At 36.2% G+C, this 20355-nt stretch overlaps 1 protein-coding gene across 2 annotated transcripts; it reads left to right on the top strand.

Moving 5' to 3' along the window:
* Nucleotides 1–203: 203 nt before the first annotated feature.
* On the top strand, nt 204–19869 carry LOC141640159 (ABC transporter C family member 8-like). 2 transcript variants are annotated; one of them, XM_074449045.1, is made up of 12 exons: nt 204–414; nt 13060–15011; nt 15146–15466; nt 15543–15629; nt 16130–16732; nt 17171–17335; nt 17425–17719; nt 17946–18160; nt 18280–18585; nt 18777–18840; nt 19084–19323; nt 19432–19869. In XM_074449045.1, the coding sequence occupies exons 1-12, from the start codon at nt 348–350 to the stop codon at nt 19560–19562; spliced, it is 4446 nt and encodes a 1481-aa protein (XP_074305146.1). In that variant the 5' UTR covers nt 204–347; the 3' UTR covers nt 19563–19869. The 2 variants fall into 2 exon arrangements, with proteins under 2 accessions (XP_074305146.1, XP_074305147.1); XM_074449046.1 differs by lacking the exon at nt 204–414 and adding an exon at nt 12518–12854.
* Nucleotides 19870–20355: the final 486 nt, after the last annotated feature.

Genomic DNA, 20355 nt, shown 5'->3' with positions numbered 1-20355 from the left:
AATCTTTGAAAATGCCAAATCAAAGTGAAGCATAAAGATGAAACAAACAACTATTACTGGCTTATGCATCCTTTATCGAAATGATTATAAATGATGAGTACTGTAATAGTTTAATTTAATTGATCTCCACTTTATAATTTTGTCGTATACATTTTCACATCATTGCTTTGTTTGATTATAAATAACTAGCATAAAAATCTCACAATATTTTATGAGTTGCAATTAAAATTGGACGGCTGCAAATACATGAACATTTAATTAATTATTACTACATGTTAATAGTTAGGGTTCACAATCAGATGTGACTTATTGATTAATTTTGGAGGCAATAAAAGGAGGTTCTAATCATGTCAGAATTTCTTCACCAAAGTTTACCACAAACCAGCATGGCTTCATTCACCAACTTATTACGTGGTAAGTTACACATTATTCCTCTTCCATTATCTCCTTGGCTTGTCAACAGCTTTTCTAATAATTTGTAACTAATTTGTTGTCAATTCTCATGTTATTACATTCTCCATTTATGGACTGTGTTTTGCACTTTGAATTAGTGCCATTCGTGTGCTTTCCATACATGCATCGTTGCTCAACTTTTTCTATAACCCATTTTTTTTCTTTCATCATTTGGATCTTCGATTATGTCGGGATTTTTCACTTACATTGTATGCATGACATATTTTTATTTGAGGGTTAGTCGTCGGTTTATTGAAACAAAATAACTTAATTGATATTATTTAACAGTTGTAGAGACAGCTTACCACATACATTACTCACGCAACATTTCAAAGTAGTATAAGTGAAACAGCTAATAGTAAATTAGTGATTAATTATCCAATTAGACCTGAGCAACATAACACAGTTAGGTTAGTCATAGTTTATTATCGTCCAGCTAGACGTTGTTCCTGCCAAAAAAAGGACTTAAATGTCGTAATTTTACGTTAGTATGCCTTTAAGTGGAATGTCAATTTTTGTCATGTATAAGGCGTTGACAGTTAATAGTTTTCAAACGCAAGCATTTAAAATTACAATTAATCTCCTTGTGACATGCAATATCCGTCATAAGGGAGAGACGGGTCAAATACATACCATATTATGTTAATATGGATACAAGTGAGTCACTTTGTGTGTTAATATATTAAAAACTGATTTGACAATACACAATAAAGAATAGAAAAAAAAATGGGATTTCCCCATGCAAACACATGCGTGTTGAGTACTGTCGATTTTTACTCGTTACAGTTCTTTTTACACCAAACTTTCCATTTGTCTACCCTTGACTAATGGAGCTCAAATTTAATTCTCTCTTTCTTCTCTCTATTATTGAATCATTAACCCTTTTTAACCTCTATCAAATTTCAATTATGAATAATTATTCAACCAGAGCAACTCTTTAATTAATTAATCCATTATTCATTATTACTAGTTAAATTGACTATTTATTATAATTTTGTATTTTTTACTAATTAGGGTTTATGTTAAAATTAATTAGGGGTTAGTTGGTGTGGGATGGTTTGGGGTACTTGGTTGTTGCCGGCGATATAGACAGCACTGCCAGCGTGAATGAGGACAGAGGTGGTCGACGGAGGCCGTTCGAGGGTGGCTGGTGCAAAAATTATTAAAGTACTACATTAAAAAAAAATATGTGTTTTTTTTTTTTGATAAGGTAAAAAAACTCGATTGATTGAAAATCAGCCTATACCATCCTTGCGGATGAAAACGGTAATCGAAAATCAAAGATTTTCAAATAACCAGGTAGCAAGCACAAATAAAGGGCATCAACAAAACACTCTCAAAAGACAAGAATATCACTTTTCAAACCCAAAAAAAAAGAATTAAAGAATTAACATAAAATAAAATAAAAAACTAAAAAGAAGTCGTCGTAAAATTAAACTAACCATAAAGAGTTTCTGGAAGCAAAGAGATTCTGGGGATAAGAAAAGAATTGCAGATCAATACCCATTTTCACAGCAAACACTTCTCCCTTGTAGATTTAAATAAAAATTCAGAAGGACAAAAGATCCAAACCAATTATCAAATATTCATATACTTATATTCTAATCTCAACATGTGATACAATCAATCAAATTGATGATAAATGCTTGAAATATTGTTTTTTAATTCTTGATTTAAACTTTCTTTAACTAAGAGAAGTGACTAAAAAGAACTCTTTTAGGCTAATATGGAGAGTAAATTAAAGTCTAGTCTTTGAGAAAGTTATAATGAAGAAAAAATAACTGAAATTTTTTAATTAGAAGAACTAAAAAGCGACTACAAATCTACATAATTAAGAAAAAGAGGAAAGATAATTATGAAGAAAAGGGTTGAAGAAAAAAAGATAGACTGCAAAATATTCTACACTACTTTAGTACTTTTAATAAACCAATGTAGTACGCACTACAAAGTACCAAATTGATGTAGTAAAGGGACTCCCAACGGAATACCCAACAGCTCACCGTCCAACGCCACCATCCATGACCCACCACTGCAACACCACCGCCGTATTCCCACCGCCGACTAAGTCATAAGTCGGCCTGCAAATCTCCTCCCTCAACGCCGACAACATTCGTCGAAAATAGATATGTGAATTAGAGGGGAATGGGTGATTGAAATGAGAGAATACATTAGAGAGAAGTTAGAGAGGGACATGAGAGGAGAAATAAAATGGGTAAAAATATCAACTGTATACTACTCCCTCTGTACCAGACTAATGGTAACACTTACTTAATACGGCCGTACCACTCCAATGGTAACATTCTTTATTTGACCTACAACATTACCAAATTATCCTTATATCCATTTGATATTTACATAAAATGTCACTACATACCCCATCTACCAACTCACAATTAAACCCACAATTACATACCCCACCTATTTTCTTCCCTCTTTACCCCTTCTTTTACCCTCTTTTCTTAAAAACCTCATTTTTTACCACGTTACCATTTGTATGGTACGGAGGGAGTATGAATCTATAATGAGTAAAATGTGTACTGTGAAATCAGTACCCTAATAATAATACGAGTATGAGTTAAAACATAAAATTTGCCATGATTAGACTTGTATACCAGAAAGTAGTACGGAGTATTGTACTATATACTCCCTCTCATTCAAACTAAAGGCTATATTTGATTTTTTGTCACTATTTATGGTTGTAGAGAATCTTTGGTATTATTTGTAATGTAATGTGAGATCTTGTTTGATTTATCAAGTTTTTATAATTTTTAATAATGTGTAACTGAAGATATTCACGTTGCAAAACGCGCCTCGACAAGTGTGATAAAGTCAAATGTAACCTTTAATTTGGATGGGAGGAAGTATATAACTTTCAATATTATATGCTATATACAATTACAATTTTTTTTTAGGGAAAAAGTATTACAATTACTACTTCTACTACTACAAAAATATAGTCATCCTCAAATTTAATAATAAATTAAAAAATTGTTTACTTTCTTTATTTTAAAATCATTAATTTTTTGCGTGTTGAACATGCAAAATGCGTCAAAAGTGCAGTGTTTGAGTAACATATCACGGATGAGTATATCACTGAAATAGCCAATCCTCTATCTACTAAAATAAAAGGTGAATTCACAAATTTTTCCTCCAAAAAACATCTTTTTAAATAAGAAAACTATTGATAATTTAATTGTATTCACTAAATAAGGAAATTAATGTACCAAAAAAAATTAAATAAGAAAATTAATAATTATAATGTATTTCATTAAAATTAATCTTTTCATCAAATTATATAATTTTCACAAAACACTAAGCTATAATATTTTAATTAAAGTATAAATAATATAAGACTATAAACTATTAAATCTTTTATTGATATTATTATTTGAGAATGACTTGACTCATATTATTCATATCATACTATATTACTATGTATAAAAAAAACTATAAATGGTTTTGATTACTTTCATAACAAAAACAATTGAGAGAATTTATAAATTGGAATCATTAGCTTTGTGGTATAAAAAATACATTTTTTTTTTAAATATATATATATATATATATATATATATATATATATATATATATATATATATATATATATTTCAGCACATTACTCAATTCCCTTTGATTAATTTTCACTTTTAATTTATTTTTTGCTCGAAACAAAATACAATCAATAACGAGAAAAATGAACAATTAATGAGATACCACTATTATTTTACAGTTCAATTTCTTTTTTCCTCATATCAAAATATAATGAGCTGAAATATGAAAAATTGATGGAGTCATTTTAGGTTACTGGTTTGGAGAATAAATGATTAAGAAAAAAATTATTAGTTAATTAGATAAAAATAAATGTGTTTGGGAGAATTATTAATTATTAAAATAGGTTTAACAATAGATTTTTTTTTTAATTCTTAAGGGGTCGTTTGGTTACCACTTGAAAAACACAGACATTAGAAAATCCCATGATTTTTTTTTTAAAAAAAAATAAGGTTGTTTGGTTGCCATTTTTTGGGGAGAATGTAGGAATTGAACTCCCCGGAACTTTCAATGCCTATATGATGTGGGAAATGACTTACCTACTCCCCCCTTGGTTATTGGAAGTTCCTGTGGAATTTAATTTCTGCATGGACAACCAAACAATTTTGCCAAATTCACCCGAATTAGATGATGGAACTTAATTCCCATGAATTGCAAATTCCTAGAAAGTTGAAGTTTCTTGATCAACCAAACGACTCCTAATATATAGGATCAAGTGTGATTTTATATTAGTTATTCAAGTCATTTTAGGTCAATTTGAGTTATTTTTGACGAAGTCAATTTCGAGTAAGATAGTTAGAGATCGCAAATTCTTATTTCAGACTGGCTATTTTCCGTCTGAAATAAGACAGACCAAATGTAGCCATTTTACGATAAAATGTTACCATCATTTTCAAGGTAAAAAGTTACAATTTTAGTTATAACAAATTGTCATTAAATGGTTACATTATATTAAGAAAATGGTGGCATTTTGTCTGAAAATAAGACTGTCTGAAGTAAGACTTATTGGTTAGAGATTGAGTGAATTACATATTACCAAACTCGAGTTAAATTTGGTTTAGATCAATCAAGTTGAGTTCCGAGTCTTATTCAAGTGGTTTTAGTGGATCAATTTCAAGTATCTAATCAACCTATTCAAATTTGGTTAGATTGGATTGATTTTACCAGATTTTAGCCATAATCACCTAAAAAAAATCCAATTACCGCCTTTAAAAAGAAACCAATCAAACACCAAAAATAACTTGAACCGAAAATAACCTCAAACCCGATAACCCCTCATCGATTTTCAACCTCTTTCACCAAACTTTCTAGTTCTCCGTTGACTCCGTAGTTGTTTTATTTATTTATTATTATTTTTTATAAGGTAAAGAAACCAGGTTGATAATAAACCAACCTCTACCATCCTCGAGGATGAGAACGGTAAACGGAATTCAAAGAATTTCCATTTACCAAGAAGAAACCATTAGAAAAATGGTACAAAGAAGGAGACTCTCATCAAGAAAGTATGACACTCTTTAAAACCCGAAAGAAGTGTTATCCAGAAAGTGCAGTAACAATTAAAGAAGATCAGAAATACCAAACGAGATTAGTAGTGTCGTGAAAGAGAACCACTGCCTAGAAAACTATTTCCGGTACGACCGTGGTGGCGATCAGCAAATGACCGGTAGTTCCCCGAGGATTACACTACTGTTGCCTTCCAGAATCGCCTACTCGAGACTGGATAAGCCTGGAACGAACTTAACCTTTACCCAGAAAATTTGAGAGAAGAAAAGAAGAGAAAGAGAAGAGTAGTGAATTGTTGTGTGTTGTTGTATGCTGAACTGAGGCTCCTTTTATAGGAAAATCAGAGGGCAAAACAGAAGCAAAAACATGCTCATATTAAGCAGCATACAGGTCAAAAAACCAGGAGCATGACTCTCTCCCACTCAACAGTCAGTTTGACTGACTAGTTGTTAAACACAAATGAACTTAGACAGTTCATTTACACAACTCGGCTCTGGTCCAAAAAGATAGGCACAACCCACCGCAGGCGATTGCCAAATCCCAAGTCCCGAATCCGGATTCGGGCCGGGCCGGGCCGGGTACGAGCACGGCGCGCGCGCGCGTGTGCGAGCTGAATTAAGCACCTCGCAAAATCTCTACAAAAGCTTCCCTTTACCCACTAGTGATAGTGTAAGGTAGGAGGAGTTATATAAACACATAAAACTTCCTTTTCCTCACCAATGTGGGACAATTGGAAAAAATAGAAATGGCTCAAGATGCCCCTATTTCCAACAATCCCCCACTAGGGGCGCCGGAGACAAAGAAGAGAAAAAACTAGGTAAAGGAAGGATTGGATACTTAGGTATCAATATCTTTCGATTTGAATTGACACTTTAGTGAAATGAGGAAACAACTTACTTACAGCGAGAGAATATCTTGCGATTTGAATTCCTAGCTGAGCTTCGGTCGATACCCCCCACAACACATATCATACCTTCAGAATTAAGATCGTCCCGCGATTTCAAAGTGCAACGCGCTCTTTTAGATCTATGCGTTTACCTTGGTACTAATAGATGTGTTCACAAGACTTCTCATAGTCTTAGGATCATCACACCTACGTAGGTGGCTCAAGTGCTTCTCAATAGCACTTCTTGCATGAGCCATTAAGGACATATGTCCAACCTTGTGTATGATTCATCAAGTGCGTCTCAAAAGCACCACCATTTAAGGCTATGAATCATATAACGCCATAGGAATAGAAACTTTAGGCCTAGTCACTCTTGACTTAAGGACTTAAGTCCCATTCCCCTCGACGTTTCAACGACTAGTCTCCTAGTCAATCCCTTAGTAAAGGGATCAGCCAGATTGCTTTCGGACTTCACATAGTCCAAAGCGATCACTCCATTATCAAGGAGTTGTCTAACTGCAGCGTGCCTGATTCGAATGTGTCGTTTCTTTGCATTATAGACACTATTCGTAGCAGCACCAATAGCTGCTTGTGAGTCCTAGTCTAAGGAGACCGGAATCTATTGTCCTCCCCACACTGGTACATCTGCTAATAGGTTTTTCAACCAATCAGCCTCTTGTCCTGCCAACTCAAGAGCTATGAACTCCGACTCCATGGTAGAGCGTGCAATACAAGTCTGTTTAGAAGACTTCCACGATATAGCACCTTCACCCATGGTGAAGACATAACCACTAGTAGAACAGATCTCATCGTTACCTGAAACCCAATTTGCATCACAATATCCTTCTAACACAGCAGGAAATTTACTATAATGCAAACATAAGTCAGATGTTCCTTTTAGGTACTTTAGTAAACGACGAAGAGCATTCCAATGTTCACTACTGGGGTTATGTGTATAACGACTCAGTCTACTAACTGCATAAGCAATATTTGGTCGAGTACAGTTCATAAGAAACATTACACTACCTAGGATTTTAGCATACTCTTCTTGGGATACACTCTTACCCAAGTTTTTACATAAATGTATGCTGGCATCGTAGGGTGTCCTAGCAGGCACATCATCAAAGCAGTTAAACTTTTTCAACACTTTTTCCACATAATGAGATTGACTTAAATAAATTCCATTCGAGTTTCGAATAACCTTAACTCCTAGGATTACATCAGTTTCTCCTAAGTCCTTCATCTCAAATTGTGATGACAAAAATTCTTTGGTTTTAATTATTACCTCCAAATTATTACCAAGTATTAACATGTCATCAACATAAAGGCATATAAGCACACAATCAGATTCTATTACTTTTGAATAAATATATGAATCAGAATTGTTTACCATATAGCCATTACTTACCAAAGTGTTGTTAAATTTCTCATACCACTGTTTAGGTGCTTGTTTTAGACCATATGTGATTTATTCAGTTTACACACCTTATTCTCTTGACCCTTTACCACAAACCCTTCAGGTTGCGACATATAAATCTCTTCCCTTAGCTCACCATTCAAAAAGGCAGTTTTGACAACCATCTGATGTATAAAAAGGTTATGAATAGCAGCTAAGGCGACAAGAGTTCTAATAGTCGAAATTTTGGTCACAGGTGAATAAGTATCAAAATAATCAATATCTTTCTTTTGTGTAAACCCTCTAACCACAAGTCTAGCTTTGAACCTTTCTATTGTTCCGTCAGGTCTCATTTTCTTTTTGAAAATCCATTTACTCGTAATGGGTTTACTACCTTTAGGTAAATCAGTCAACTCCCAAGTCTGATTAGACACAATAGAATCTAGTTCACTTTTAATAGCATCTTTCCAAAAGTTAGCATCAATGGATTTCATTGCCTCACTATACTTTTTTGGGTCATCTTCTATTAAAAAAGCTGAAACAAATTCATCACTAGCACAAAGAGTGTATCCATGTTCAAACAGTAAAGTTGAAACAAAATCAGCTCCAAAGTTCTTTGGACATCTAGGTCTCTTAGTCCTTCTAGGTTCAGCAATATGATCAATAGAAGTGCTACTACTAGCATGTGAAGAGACATCATTAGATGTAACAGGTAAACTAGGAGGTGAATCAACATTCTTCTGTAATGGAAAAACATGCTAAAAAACCACAACATCTCTAGCCTCGGATATAGAACGATCACTCAAAGACATGAATCTATAAGCAGAACTATTTTGAGCATAACCTATAAAAACACAATCATAGGTCTTTGGTCCAACGGTAGGTCTCCTAAACTCATGTAAACCTACTTTAGCCAAACATCCCCATACCCTAAGGTAACTCAGGTTTGGAGGATAGGCCTTCCAAATCTCGTAGGGTGTCTTGTCAATTTTCTTATGAGGTACACGATTAAGAATGTGACAAGCAGAAAGTATTGCTTCCCCCCACATATCGTCAGACAGGCCAGAACTTAAAAGCATAGAATTCATCATCTCTTTTAAGGTTCTATTTTTACGTTCAGCTACACCGTTAGACTGAGGTAAGTAAGGTGGACTAGTCTCATCTATTAAACCGTTAGCAGCACAAAAGTCGGCTAGATAACTAGATTTATACTCGCCACCTCTATCAGACCTTACCCTTTTGCTTTTTCTGTCGAGTTGATTTTCGACTTCATTTTTAAAGTTTATAAACGAATGTTATGCTTCATCTTTAGTCTTAAGCAAATATACTCGGGTGTACCTTGAACAGTCGTCTATAAAGGTGACATAATAATTCTTTCCACCTCTGCTTGCAACATTTTTAAAGTCAGCTAGGTCGGTGTGAATCAACTCAAGAAGACTCGTATTCCTAGTTGTAACAGGTTTATTAGGTTTCTTTGTGAATTTAGCCTCAACACAGCTAGCACATTTAGAGAATTCTTGACTCGATAAACTTGGAATTAAACTCATAGTTCTAAGTTTTTTAATATAGTCAACATTCACATGACCTAATCTACCATGCCAAATATCAATAGACTCAGCGATATAAGCAGAAGTAGATGCAATATTATTAAAAACTGAATCAGTGTTCAATACAAAAAGACCCCCAGAAAGATAACCCTTGCCCACAAATTCCCCATTACGCGACATTACAACCTTGTCAGCCTCAAAAACAAGTTTCAAACCAGCTTTGTTCGACGCAATGAGGGTACAAATAAAACATTAATAAGAGCAAGTGTTTTCCCCGAGGTGAGTTTGAGAAAGATCTTGCCTTTGCCTGTGATCATTGCAGATGAAGAATTACCCATGTAGACACATTCCCCATCAGCTACCTCCTCGAACTCAGCAAATAAACCCTTATCAAAGACAGAGATGTCCTGGAAGCGCCGATATCAAGACCCATTCAAAGAACATTACCCACCATATTAGCTTCCACAACCACAGCAGCAATGACATCATCAGTCACAGCAATATTGGCTTCAGCAGTTTTCTTTTCAATGCACTGGTAGGCTTTGTGACCAGTTTTCCCACAGACGTAGCAAACAATGGGATCCTTTGGTTTCTAAATCTTAGCAACTGGTTTGGTATGCTTCCCTGGACCATTCTTCTCAGCAGGACCATGGTTCTTACCCTGACCAACCTTGGCCTTACCCTTACCCTTGAACTTCTCAGTATTAGACGGACCAGACTCAACCAGATTAGCTTTAACAGCAGCAATAGAAGCATTCACAGATTGACTAACAGGTTTGTCTTTAAGGCGATTTGCCTCTTCGGTTCTCATGTGTCCTACTAGTTCTTGGAGAGAAAGGTCTTTTTTCTTATGCTTAAGGTGGTTCCTATAGTCAGACCAGGAAGGAGGGAATTTTTCCAGCAGTACATTAGCCACGAAAACTTCATCTAATTTCATACCCTCGTTAACAACATCAGCACACAAATTCTCATAGACATGCACTTGTTCCATAATAGGTTTCCCGTCAACCATCTAAAATTGCAGCCATTTACCCACAACATATTTCTTTTTGCCCGCGTTATCAGTCCCATATTTAGCCTCTAAGGACTCCCATATTATTTTGGCAGACTTATGAACCATAAACAGGTCAAAAAGGGTGTCAGTCATGTTGTTTAGAAGCTGGCATCTAACAGTCTTATTGTCCTTATCAAATTTCTTAATAGTCTCTTCATTTGACTTAACGACAGAAATAACAGGAGGAGTCTCCTCAATAGACGCAGCAGTCGCTGCTTCCTTAACAAGAGCAGGAGGGTCACTAAACAGCACATAATCAATTTCTAATTGCTCAAAAAACATCAGAAGTTTTTGTGACCAGCGTTTATAGTTATTACCGTCTAGTAGTTCAAGTTTAGTCAAATCAGGAAGGGTTTTTGATAAAACAGATGACATTGTTACAGCAACAGCAAATAGTTTTCAAATTGTTATCCGGAAAGTGCAGTAACAATTAAAGAAGATCAGAAATACCGAACGAGATTAGTAGTGACGTGGAAGAGAACCACTGCCTTGAAAACTATTTCCGGTACGACTGTGGTGGCGATCAGCAAATGACCGGTAGTTCCCCAAGGATTACACTACTGTTGCCTTCCAGAATCGCCCACTCGAGACTGGAGAAGCCTGGAACGAACTTAACCTTTACCCAGAAAATTTGTGAGAAGAAAAGAAGAGAAAGAGAAGAGCAGTGAATTGTTGTGTGTTGTTGTATGCTGAACTAAGGCTCCTTTTATAGGAAAATCATAGGGCAAAACAGAAGCAAAAACGTGCTCCTATTAAGCAGCATACAGGTCGACAAACCAGGAGCATGACTCTCTCCCACTCAACAGTCAGTGTGACTGACTAGTTGTTAAACACAAATGAACTTAGACAGTTCATTTACACAACTCGGCTCTGGCCCAAAAAGATAGGCACAGCCCGCCGCAGCCGATTGCCAAATTCGGATCCGGGCCGGGCTCGGACACGGACATGGCGCGCGCGCGTGTGCGAGCTGAATTAAGCACCTCGCAAAGCCTCTACAAAAGGCTCCCTTTACCCACTAGTGATAGTGTAAGGTAGGAGGAGTTATATAAACACATAAAACTTCCTTTTCCTCACCAATGTGGGACAATTAGAAAAAATAAAAATGGCTCAAGATGCCCCTATTTCCAACAAGAAGAAAAAAAAATTTGGAATGATCATATAGATCGAGAAAATTTGCCTTTGTTCCACCTAATAGTCAACAGATGTGCGGTACTTGCATAGTTGCATTATCTTGTCACAGAATTTCAACAAAATGACACAATTAGCTCAAGCTTCCTTGTACAACTATCATCAAGAGGATAATGACTCTGTGGAGGGGTAATGTACTAATATCTTGACCAGTTTTCCATTCTCAAACTCGACTCCACAAGAGATAAACATAGGAAAACACAAGAAATACTCTGACCAAAATTAACCAACGAGACAGCAAGGGGAACAAAGAAACCCCTATAAAATTCAGATCTGGTTATAAATCCAAAAAGGATTAGAAATTTCAATACACATTCATGATATACATAAATAGTTAATCTAAAGAAATTAACAATGATATGGTCAAATTATGAAGCCTCTAAAAATATTGCTAGTAAATTCTTGATTTAAACCTTGCTTAACTAAGACATACGACTGGAAAAATGCTCCCTAAGCTAAAATAGAGAGCAAATAAAGTCAAATCTTTAAGATGGAGAAAATCAAAGAAATAAGCTGATTTTTTTTCTGAAAAGGGAAGAAGATACTAAAAAAGTACCCCCTCCGATCCAGACAGATGGTAACACTAACCTAAAATGGATGAACCACACCAATGGTAACATAACCATATTTGCCATGAAAAATAATTAAATTACCCTTAAATACACCACTTATTTACAACTTTATCATCCACTCACCAACTACTTATTTAATCCACCTAAACGTATGTGGCCCCAATCAATATTTTCTACTCTACCCCTTACTTTTCCACCTTTTATTAAATAACCACATTTTACTTATATTTACATCTGTCTCGATCAGAGGGAGTCTTAATTAAAGAATAGGGAAGTAAAAGAGTATGGATAGAAAGTCTTCGAACCTCTCTGTTTTTTTTTTTTTTTTTTTTTTTTGGATTCTTTAACTAAAATTTTAGAGAGAGGTCCCTGCTCCGTAGTTGTTTATGATTATGATAAAAACACACAAAAATTCGAAAACCAAAAACTCCCTCCTTTTGCTACCACAGTACCACGAGTCCCCTTGCCTTGACCATCTCCAAATGAAATTTACTCCATATTACAGCCATCCAAGTGATGCAAGCATCATCGGCTTCAACAAGCTGTTAAAAATGAAAATCCCAATTGTTGCGGGGAGGGTTTATCGTAGGATGATGATTACGGTGGGTATAAGAGATGAGGGCATCGGGGTAGACGTGCCAAGTTGGTTATTCGGGTTGAATGTAGGTTGGATCAGTTCGTGATGCTTGTGTTTTGATTGTTTCAGGTGTGTTATTATCGAGTCACTTTGGTGTGTGGGTCAATTGTAGTCTCATTTTACCTCAGTTTTGTCCGGTCTTATGAAATTACATTGAAAAAATGTTTGTAAAACCGCTGCGAACGAGTATTTTCTACACTAATTTACAGCATGGTATAATCATAATTTAGCATGGAGTAAAAATAATTATTAACCATTTAAAATTTTTATGCAGGGTACTTAATAGGAGTTGATGATGGAGGGGAATTTGAATTAGGTTCTTCCTCATTTCACAGGAATTTGATTCATGCTATTAACCTCTGTTTCATCATCATATTTTATCTCTTAGTTTTGCTCTCATTATCTAGTAGTGGACAAAGTCGTCCTTATTGCAGGAAAGACCGCATGAGTATTGCTGTGTCTATCTGTAGTGCCCTTGTAAGTCTCTCATATTTCGTCGTCGGGTTGCTAGTCATTCTACCTTCTGAAGAATATCCAGCATTTGGTTGGCAATTGTATGTTTTTAGAGGGGTTGTTTGGTTATCTTTAGCCATTTCTCTACTCTCACAAAAGTCGAAATGGATGAAGCTTTTCACGTGTACTTGGTGGATGTCGGTCTTTGTACTGATTACAATTATGAACATTGAGTTACTTGCTAAGCAAGAAGAAGTTGAAATCTTAGATTTTGTTAGATGGCCTGTAAGTGCCTTGCTCTTTATCTGTTCTATCAAACTTCTTTGCCAAAAGGAGCCCATTGATTTCTCTGATTTTGATGATTTGTCAAAATCGTTCTTACCTGAAAACCCCAAGACTGCGAAATGTGAGCAAGTGAAACCAAGTTTGTTAAGTAGCTTGACCTTTTCTTGGCTTAATCCATTGATTTCCTTAGGATACTCGAAACCCTTGTCTCTTAATGATATTCCGTGTCTCTTTTCTGAAGATGAAGCAAATTTGGCCTACACCAAGTTCAGTGAGACATGGGATGCCCTCAAAACTGAAGAAAGTTTTGTGAATGAACAAAACATGGTTATTAAGGTTTTGTTAAAAGATAACCTTAAGGACATTATTTCAGTAGGGGTACTTGCATTTCTCAAAACGATCACTGTCGTAGCATCACCCTTACTACTGTATGCATTTGTCAATTACTCAAACGCCTCTGAGCAGAAACTATCCCAAGGTCTCACCTTATTAGGAATCCTGGTTATCGTTAAGGTGGCCGAGTCTTTGACTCAAAGGCAATGGACTTACTATGCAAAACGATCTGGTTTAAGAATACGGTCTGCTCTGATGGTTGCTGTGTACAATAAACTTCTGAAGCTTTCTTGTACTGCAAGAAAGATGCATTCCACTGGCGAGATAGTCAATTACATAATGGTTGATGCGTATCGTACGGGTGAGCTGGCGTGGTGGTTTCATTTGGCTTGGAGTCTTCCATTGCAGCTTCTTATAGCCATAGGTGTTCTAATTGGCGTGGTGGGTCTTGGTGCTGTACCTGCCTTGATACCACTCTTCATTTGTGGTCTTTTGAATACCCCTTTTGCCAAAAGGCTACAAGAATGCCGGGCTAAATCCATGGACGCCCAAGATAAGAGATTGAGATCAACCTCGGAAATCCTTAATAGTATGAAAATCATAAAGTTACAATCTTGGGAAGATCATTTTTTGGAGCTGATTTATTCTCTTAGGGATAGTGAGTTTAAGTGGTTGACAGACACACAGCATAATATTGCCAATTGCACTGCTTTGTATTGGTTTTCCCCAATAGTAATCTCGACATTTGCCTTTTGGGGATGCACTTATCTAAGCAGTGTTCCATTGGATGCTGTGACTTTGTTCACTATCCTTGCGACATTGTCAGTTGTAGCGGAGCCAGTAGTTATGTTGCCTAATGTTTTCTCATACATGATCCAAGTGATGGTCTCATTTAATAGAATCAACAAGGTTTTGATTTCTGATGAGGTAAAAATTGATTTGATTGGGAGGACCGAACTAGTCAATAAAGAGAACAGTGTCGAGATTACTGCAAGTAATTTCAGTTGGGACTCAGAATCAGGTATTTTGACATTGAGCAACATTGATTTAGAGGTGAAGCAGAAGGACAAAGTTGCAGTTTGTGGCCCAGTTGGTTCTGGCAAATCCTCTCTATTATATGCAATACTTGGTGAAATACCAAAAATTTCTGGCAATGTAAGTATCCTAATCTCTTGTTAAATTATGAATTATGTTAGCTGATCCTACATCAATGTCGGGGTGAGCTCCTATTGGTATTTCAGTACTTCTTAAACTGTGTAGTAACTACTCTTGAAATTACTTGAATTTAGGTTGGGGTTTTTGGATCCATAGCCTATGTTTCACAAAGTGCTTGGATACAGAGCGGGACAATTCGCGACAATATATGTTATGGAAAGCCCATGGACAAAGATAGATATGAGAACGCCATTAAAGCATGTGCATTGGATAAAGATATCAAAAATTTCAGCCATGGTGATCGTACAGAAATTGGTCAGAGAGGAATAAACTTGAGCGGAGGCCAGAAGCAGAGAATTCAGCTGGCACGAGCTGTTTATAGTGATGCTGATATTTATCTACTTGATGATCCTTTCAGTGCAGTTGATGCTCATACTGCAGCAACTCTATTTAATGTAAGCATCAGTTTCGTATATTAAATGTAAAAAGATGTCAGTTTATTTGCTAACTTGGTTGCTTGTTGGACTACAGGATTGTGTTCTGGGTGCTTTAGAGAACAAAACTGTTATCCTTGTCACGCATCAAGTAGAGTTTCTGCCACAAGTTGACAAAATTCTGGTAAAATTCTTTTATAAAATCATCTTGCTATGTCACATTTCTCTCCAAATGTGATTACTTAAACCTTAACAGCTAGTTCTGTTTGAGCCTCCTTCATCTTATGAGATTACTCGAAAGGTTTTATGTATGCTTGAGAAGTAGCTAGCCTAAACATCAAAAGGTAGTTTTTAAACAAAAATCCTCATATGAGATGGCCTCATGACCTATATAAGAACCACAATGATGTAGGTATTCTTGACAATAATCGGTGGAATTGATGGTTAAATGGGGTTGTCTTACATCATATTAACATGAGTTATACCAAGTACTTACTACTTGAAGCTCAAGGTCGTTATTTTAGTCTCGCATAAGAATTTGGAAAACCCATCATAATTCACAATATTGGAACAATGTGTTGATTACATCTAAGCTCAAAATTGCTACCTGTGGCCTTGAACTGTAAACCCAAATCGTAAAATTGGAATAGTGTATGTGATGTTTAACTATTTAAGATTATCTAGGTTATGAACAAAGGGCAAGTGACTCAGTCTGGAAGCTATGAGGATCTTCTAGAGGCAGGCAAGACATTTGAGCAGCTAGTGAATGCACATGCGAAAGCAGTAACCCAAATGGATACTTCAAGAGCTGAAGTTGAGGAAAGTGAAGGCCCAACATTGATTCAACAGATTGTGATTTCTGAGTCGTTTCATGGGAGTATGGAAAATTTAGAGAAAGACATGCCAATGCACCTAACACAGGATGAGGAGAAGGAAGTAGGAGATGTCGGAATCAAACCATACTTAGATTACCTCTCTGTGTCGAAGGGCACAGCTGTATTCAGTTGGAGCTTAATCTCACAATGTGCTTTTGTGGCTTTTCAAGCTCTTTCAAGATATTGGCTGGCCTTCGCCATTGGCATCCCTATGATAAGTAGTGGCACCCTAATAGGGGTTTACGCAGGGCTCTCCATCCTTGGTTTGGTGGCTGTACACATTAGGGCATTATTAACAGTCAATCTAGGCCTGAAAGCCTCTAAAGCATTTTTCGAGGGTTTCATGAACTCAATATTCCGAGCTCCTATGCTCTTCTTTGATTCAACTCCAGTTGGGAGAATTCTGACTAGGGTAAGTTGTTTTTGTCCTTATTTACTCAATCTGTCTCACAGTAGGGTCGGGGATCAGTCCCACCATTATGTGAAGGGGAAATGGTGAGGCCTATGGAACCTTGTTGTGAGATAGAGGGCATAATATTTAGGTTTAAGGTACCTCACTTGACAAAGATCATTTAAGGGTTGTACTGTGACTAGGGTTCCGAACCCATCTAAAGAAACAGCCCATGTGGCTTTCTGTGTACCAAAGAAAGTGTTCTGTAGTTAGAATACCTCTTTTTTTTTTTTTTTAGTATTACGGTCTTCCTAGCTGAAAGAGTCACCATCGACATTACGGTTACTAAAAGTGTATGAGCTCACTTTGATTTCTTAGTAAAGTTCTCTTACCATAAATCATTGTAAGAGTACTTCGTACAAGATTGTGCTTCTTAATCCTTTTTGCTGAACACTTCAGGCATCATCAGACTTGTGCATATTGGATTTGGAAATTCCATATGCTCTTTCCCATTTTTTGGCTGGTGGCATTGAGCTAGTAGGAATTGTTGTCGTGATGGCCGTAGTCACCTGGCAGGTCCTCATTGTAGGAGTTTTCAACTTTCTGATAGCACATTACTTTCAGGTAGCTGTTCACAACTTATCACCTTAATTCTTTCTTGAAAGCAAAATCATATCTTAGACTTCACCTGACTTATGCATTTTATAACACAGAAACGATATATAGCGTCTGCAAGGGAGATATTGCGTATAAATGGAACAACAAAAGGTCCAATTATGAACTATGCAGCAGAAACATCACAGGGAGTCATTACAATCAGGGCCTTTCGAAAGATGGACCAGTTCTTTTACAAATACTTGACTGTTGTTGACACTGATGCAAAGCTCTTCTTTTACTCAAATACAGCCATGGAATGGTTGTTGCTAAGAATTGAGGCACTTGAAAATATTACACTTTTTGCATTTGCTTTTCTACTGATTCTACTTCCCAATGGCTATGTTCCCCCAGGTAAAAATAAACTCCCTCTGTTTTTTTTGTCATTGACCCTTAATATCTCTCAAGACAGATGAAAGACAATTACTTAATTGAAAGTCGAAAGCTTACCTTGCTAGATGCTCAATATATTAAAACAGAGTGATTAGTTTCTATGCTTCCTTATTGTATTTAGTAACTGCAAGAATCATTAAACCGTGGCTTTTTTCGATATTCATTTGTTTCTACTGATGTTATGTAGGATACGTTGGTCTCTCGCTTTCTTATGCTTTGTCGTTGAAGGCTACTCATGTGTTCATGGTTCAATGGTACTGTAACATTATGAATTACATCATCTCTGTTGAACGGATTAAACAGTTCATGCACATCGAACCAGAGTGTCAAGCTACTTTCGACGGGATGATACCTTTATCAAATTGGCCGTCAAGAGGCAAGATAGAATTACAAGATCTCATGGTACTACGACTATAAACTACCTATAAACTTAATCAAGAATGTTGGTTAAAAATGAAAACCAGGCCAAAGTTTTAGCCTGTCGGATTCTCTTCTGCAATTCATTTTTTTTACAATTACAGGTGAAGTACCAGCCTGGTGCACCTCTAGTTCTCAAAGGAATCACTTGCACTTTCAATGAGGGCACAAAAGTTGGAGTAGTCGGCAGGACGGGAAGCGGGAAGACAACACTGATAAGTGCTTTGTTCCGGTTAGTAGAGCCATATAGTGGAACAATTTGCATTGATGACATTGATATCTGCTCCATTGGGCTCAAAAATTTACGGTCTAAGCTAAGCGTCATTCCCCAAGAGCCGACTCTTTTTCAAGGGACCATTAGATCAAACTTAGATCCCCTTGGTCTCTACTCAGATGCTGATATATGGGAGGTAACCCTAACAACTCTTTGTCATTTGTTAAGCACATTACAAACACTTTAAAAAATGTTGAAAATCTTTGTAACTACCATAATGGATGGTTTAACAACAATGCATGAGAAGTGTAAAACCACTTTACGAGAGATTTTATGTAACTCGTGGTTAAAGAAAAGATTGTCTTACAAATTTTTCTCTCTTGGCAGGCATTGGAGAAGTGTCAGCTTAAACTCACAATTAGTAACCTACCAAATCAGCTGGATTCGTCAGGTTAGTTGAAAGGACTGCCATTTTATTTCATTACTTTCTGTTTTTATTGAAGTTGTCTTCAACTCATATCTATGCAGTTTCAACTTTCACATGATTCATGTTAGTGGACCCTAAATCATTTTGGGACTAAGGCTTCGTTGTTGCGGTTGCTGCTGTTGTTGATTATGATGCATTTACATACAGTTTCTTCTTTTAGACAAATGTTAACTTGGTACAAACTGAATGTTTTGGCATCCTTGGTAGTTGGCGATGAAGGTGCAAATTGGAGCATGGGGCAACGCCAGTTATTCTGTCTTGGAAGAGTCCTCTTGAAGAGAAACAAAATTCTGATCTTAGACGAAGCAACAGCTTCTATAGATTCTGCAACAGATGCAATACTTCAGAAAATCATTAGAGTTGAATTTGCCGAATGCACAGTTATAACAGTTGCTCACAGGATTCCAACTGTTATCGATAGTGACATGGTTATGGTCCTTTCTTATGGTATGCTTCACCTTTATCGGTGTCTTTGTCCTCTTAATGCTAGAGTATGGTGTTGGGATTAAGGCTCTGTTGTTGTTGTTGTTGTTGTTGTAATTCCAAATTGCGCAGGTGAGCTTATTGAATATGATGAACCCACCAAGTTGATGCATTGCAACTCGTCGTTTTCTAAGCTAGTTACTGAATACTGGTCCAGCTACAATGGAGGTGCTTCATCAATGAGACGCTCAGCTACATTTTAAGGACGAATGAGTCGTGTTTTAGTGCTTGATGGGATTGTATGCAAGTTAAAACGTGGTTAGGGAACTAGTCCGTGCAACCATCTGCAATGGAAGGGGAAGGCAAGGCTATTATAAGATAAGTTAGAACAAGGTTTGCTGTATCTAGATTTTTTTTTTTTTTTTTTTTAAATTTGTTTGTTTTTTTCGCAATGAATGTTCGCTGTTAGTAATTAGTATGGAGTTCATGTTTGTGATTTGTAAATTATATATCTTTGTATAAATTATTCTCTATCTTCCTTATTCAAGAATGTTGCGTTTTAATATGTCATACGGTGCCTCCCCATTGGGTTTTTAATAAGCATTTTGAGAACTTGAGCACTGGATAGGAGCCACATCCGGTCTTTAGGTTCGATGCTTGACCCGCTCATGGATATAACAAATTATTCATCCCAAGTCCATCTTGACTTGACTGATCAACCCTTTATGACCCATGACCCGATACTAACTCAGCCCTTTGGCCAGACGATGATTCCAAATAAAATGAAATTAAAAATTTTCCTAAATCATTTAGATTTAAATAAAATAAATGTTAGTTTAATAGATAAGTGACATAAAATTATCATTTAGATTTTAAAAAAAAAAATGTTAAAAACTTGACAAGATAACAACTCAAACCATACAAAACTCAAAATATAACTCGATGATAAACCTATTATGGACAGCAGCGGATTATTATAGATAGTGGAGGATTTAGGTGGACTAGTAAAAACACGGAAATTTTAGTTAAAATTTTCGAATTGTTTTCAAATTTATG

This window comes from Silene latifolia, unplaced genomic scaffold (genome assembly GCF_048544455.1).
Source record: "Silene latifolia isolate original U9 population unplaced genomic scaffold, ASM4854445v1 scaffold_73, whole genome shotgun sequence".
In the NCBI taxonomy this organism is placed as follows: domain Eukaryota; kingdom Viridiplantae; phylum Streptophyta; class Magnoliopsida; order Caryophyllales; family Caryophyllaceae; genus Silene; species Silene latifolia.
The sequence above is the reverse complement of the archived record's forward strand: the minus strand, read 5'-3'. Positions and strand labels throughout refer to the sequence as shown.

Coding starts and splice junctions, on each gene's coding strand:
- LOC141640159 (XM_074449045.1), top strand. CDS start 348: ATGTCAGAATTTCTTCACCAAAGTTTACCACAAACCAGCATGGCTTCA. Junction 18,586..18,776: donor CAGATGCTGATATATGGGAG/GTAACCCTAACA, acceptor CTCTCTTGGCAG/GCATTGGAGAAGTGTCAGCT. Junction 19,324..19,431: donor GGTTATGGTCCTTTCTTATG/GTATGCTTCACC, acceptor CAAATTGCGCAG/GTGAGCTTATTGAATATGAT.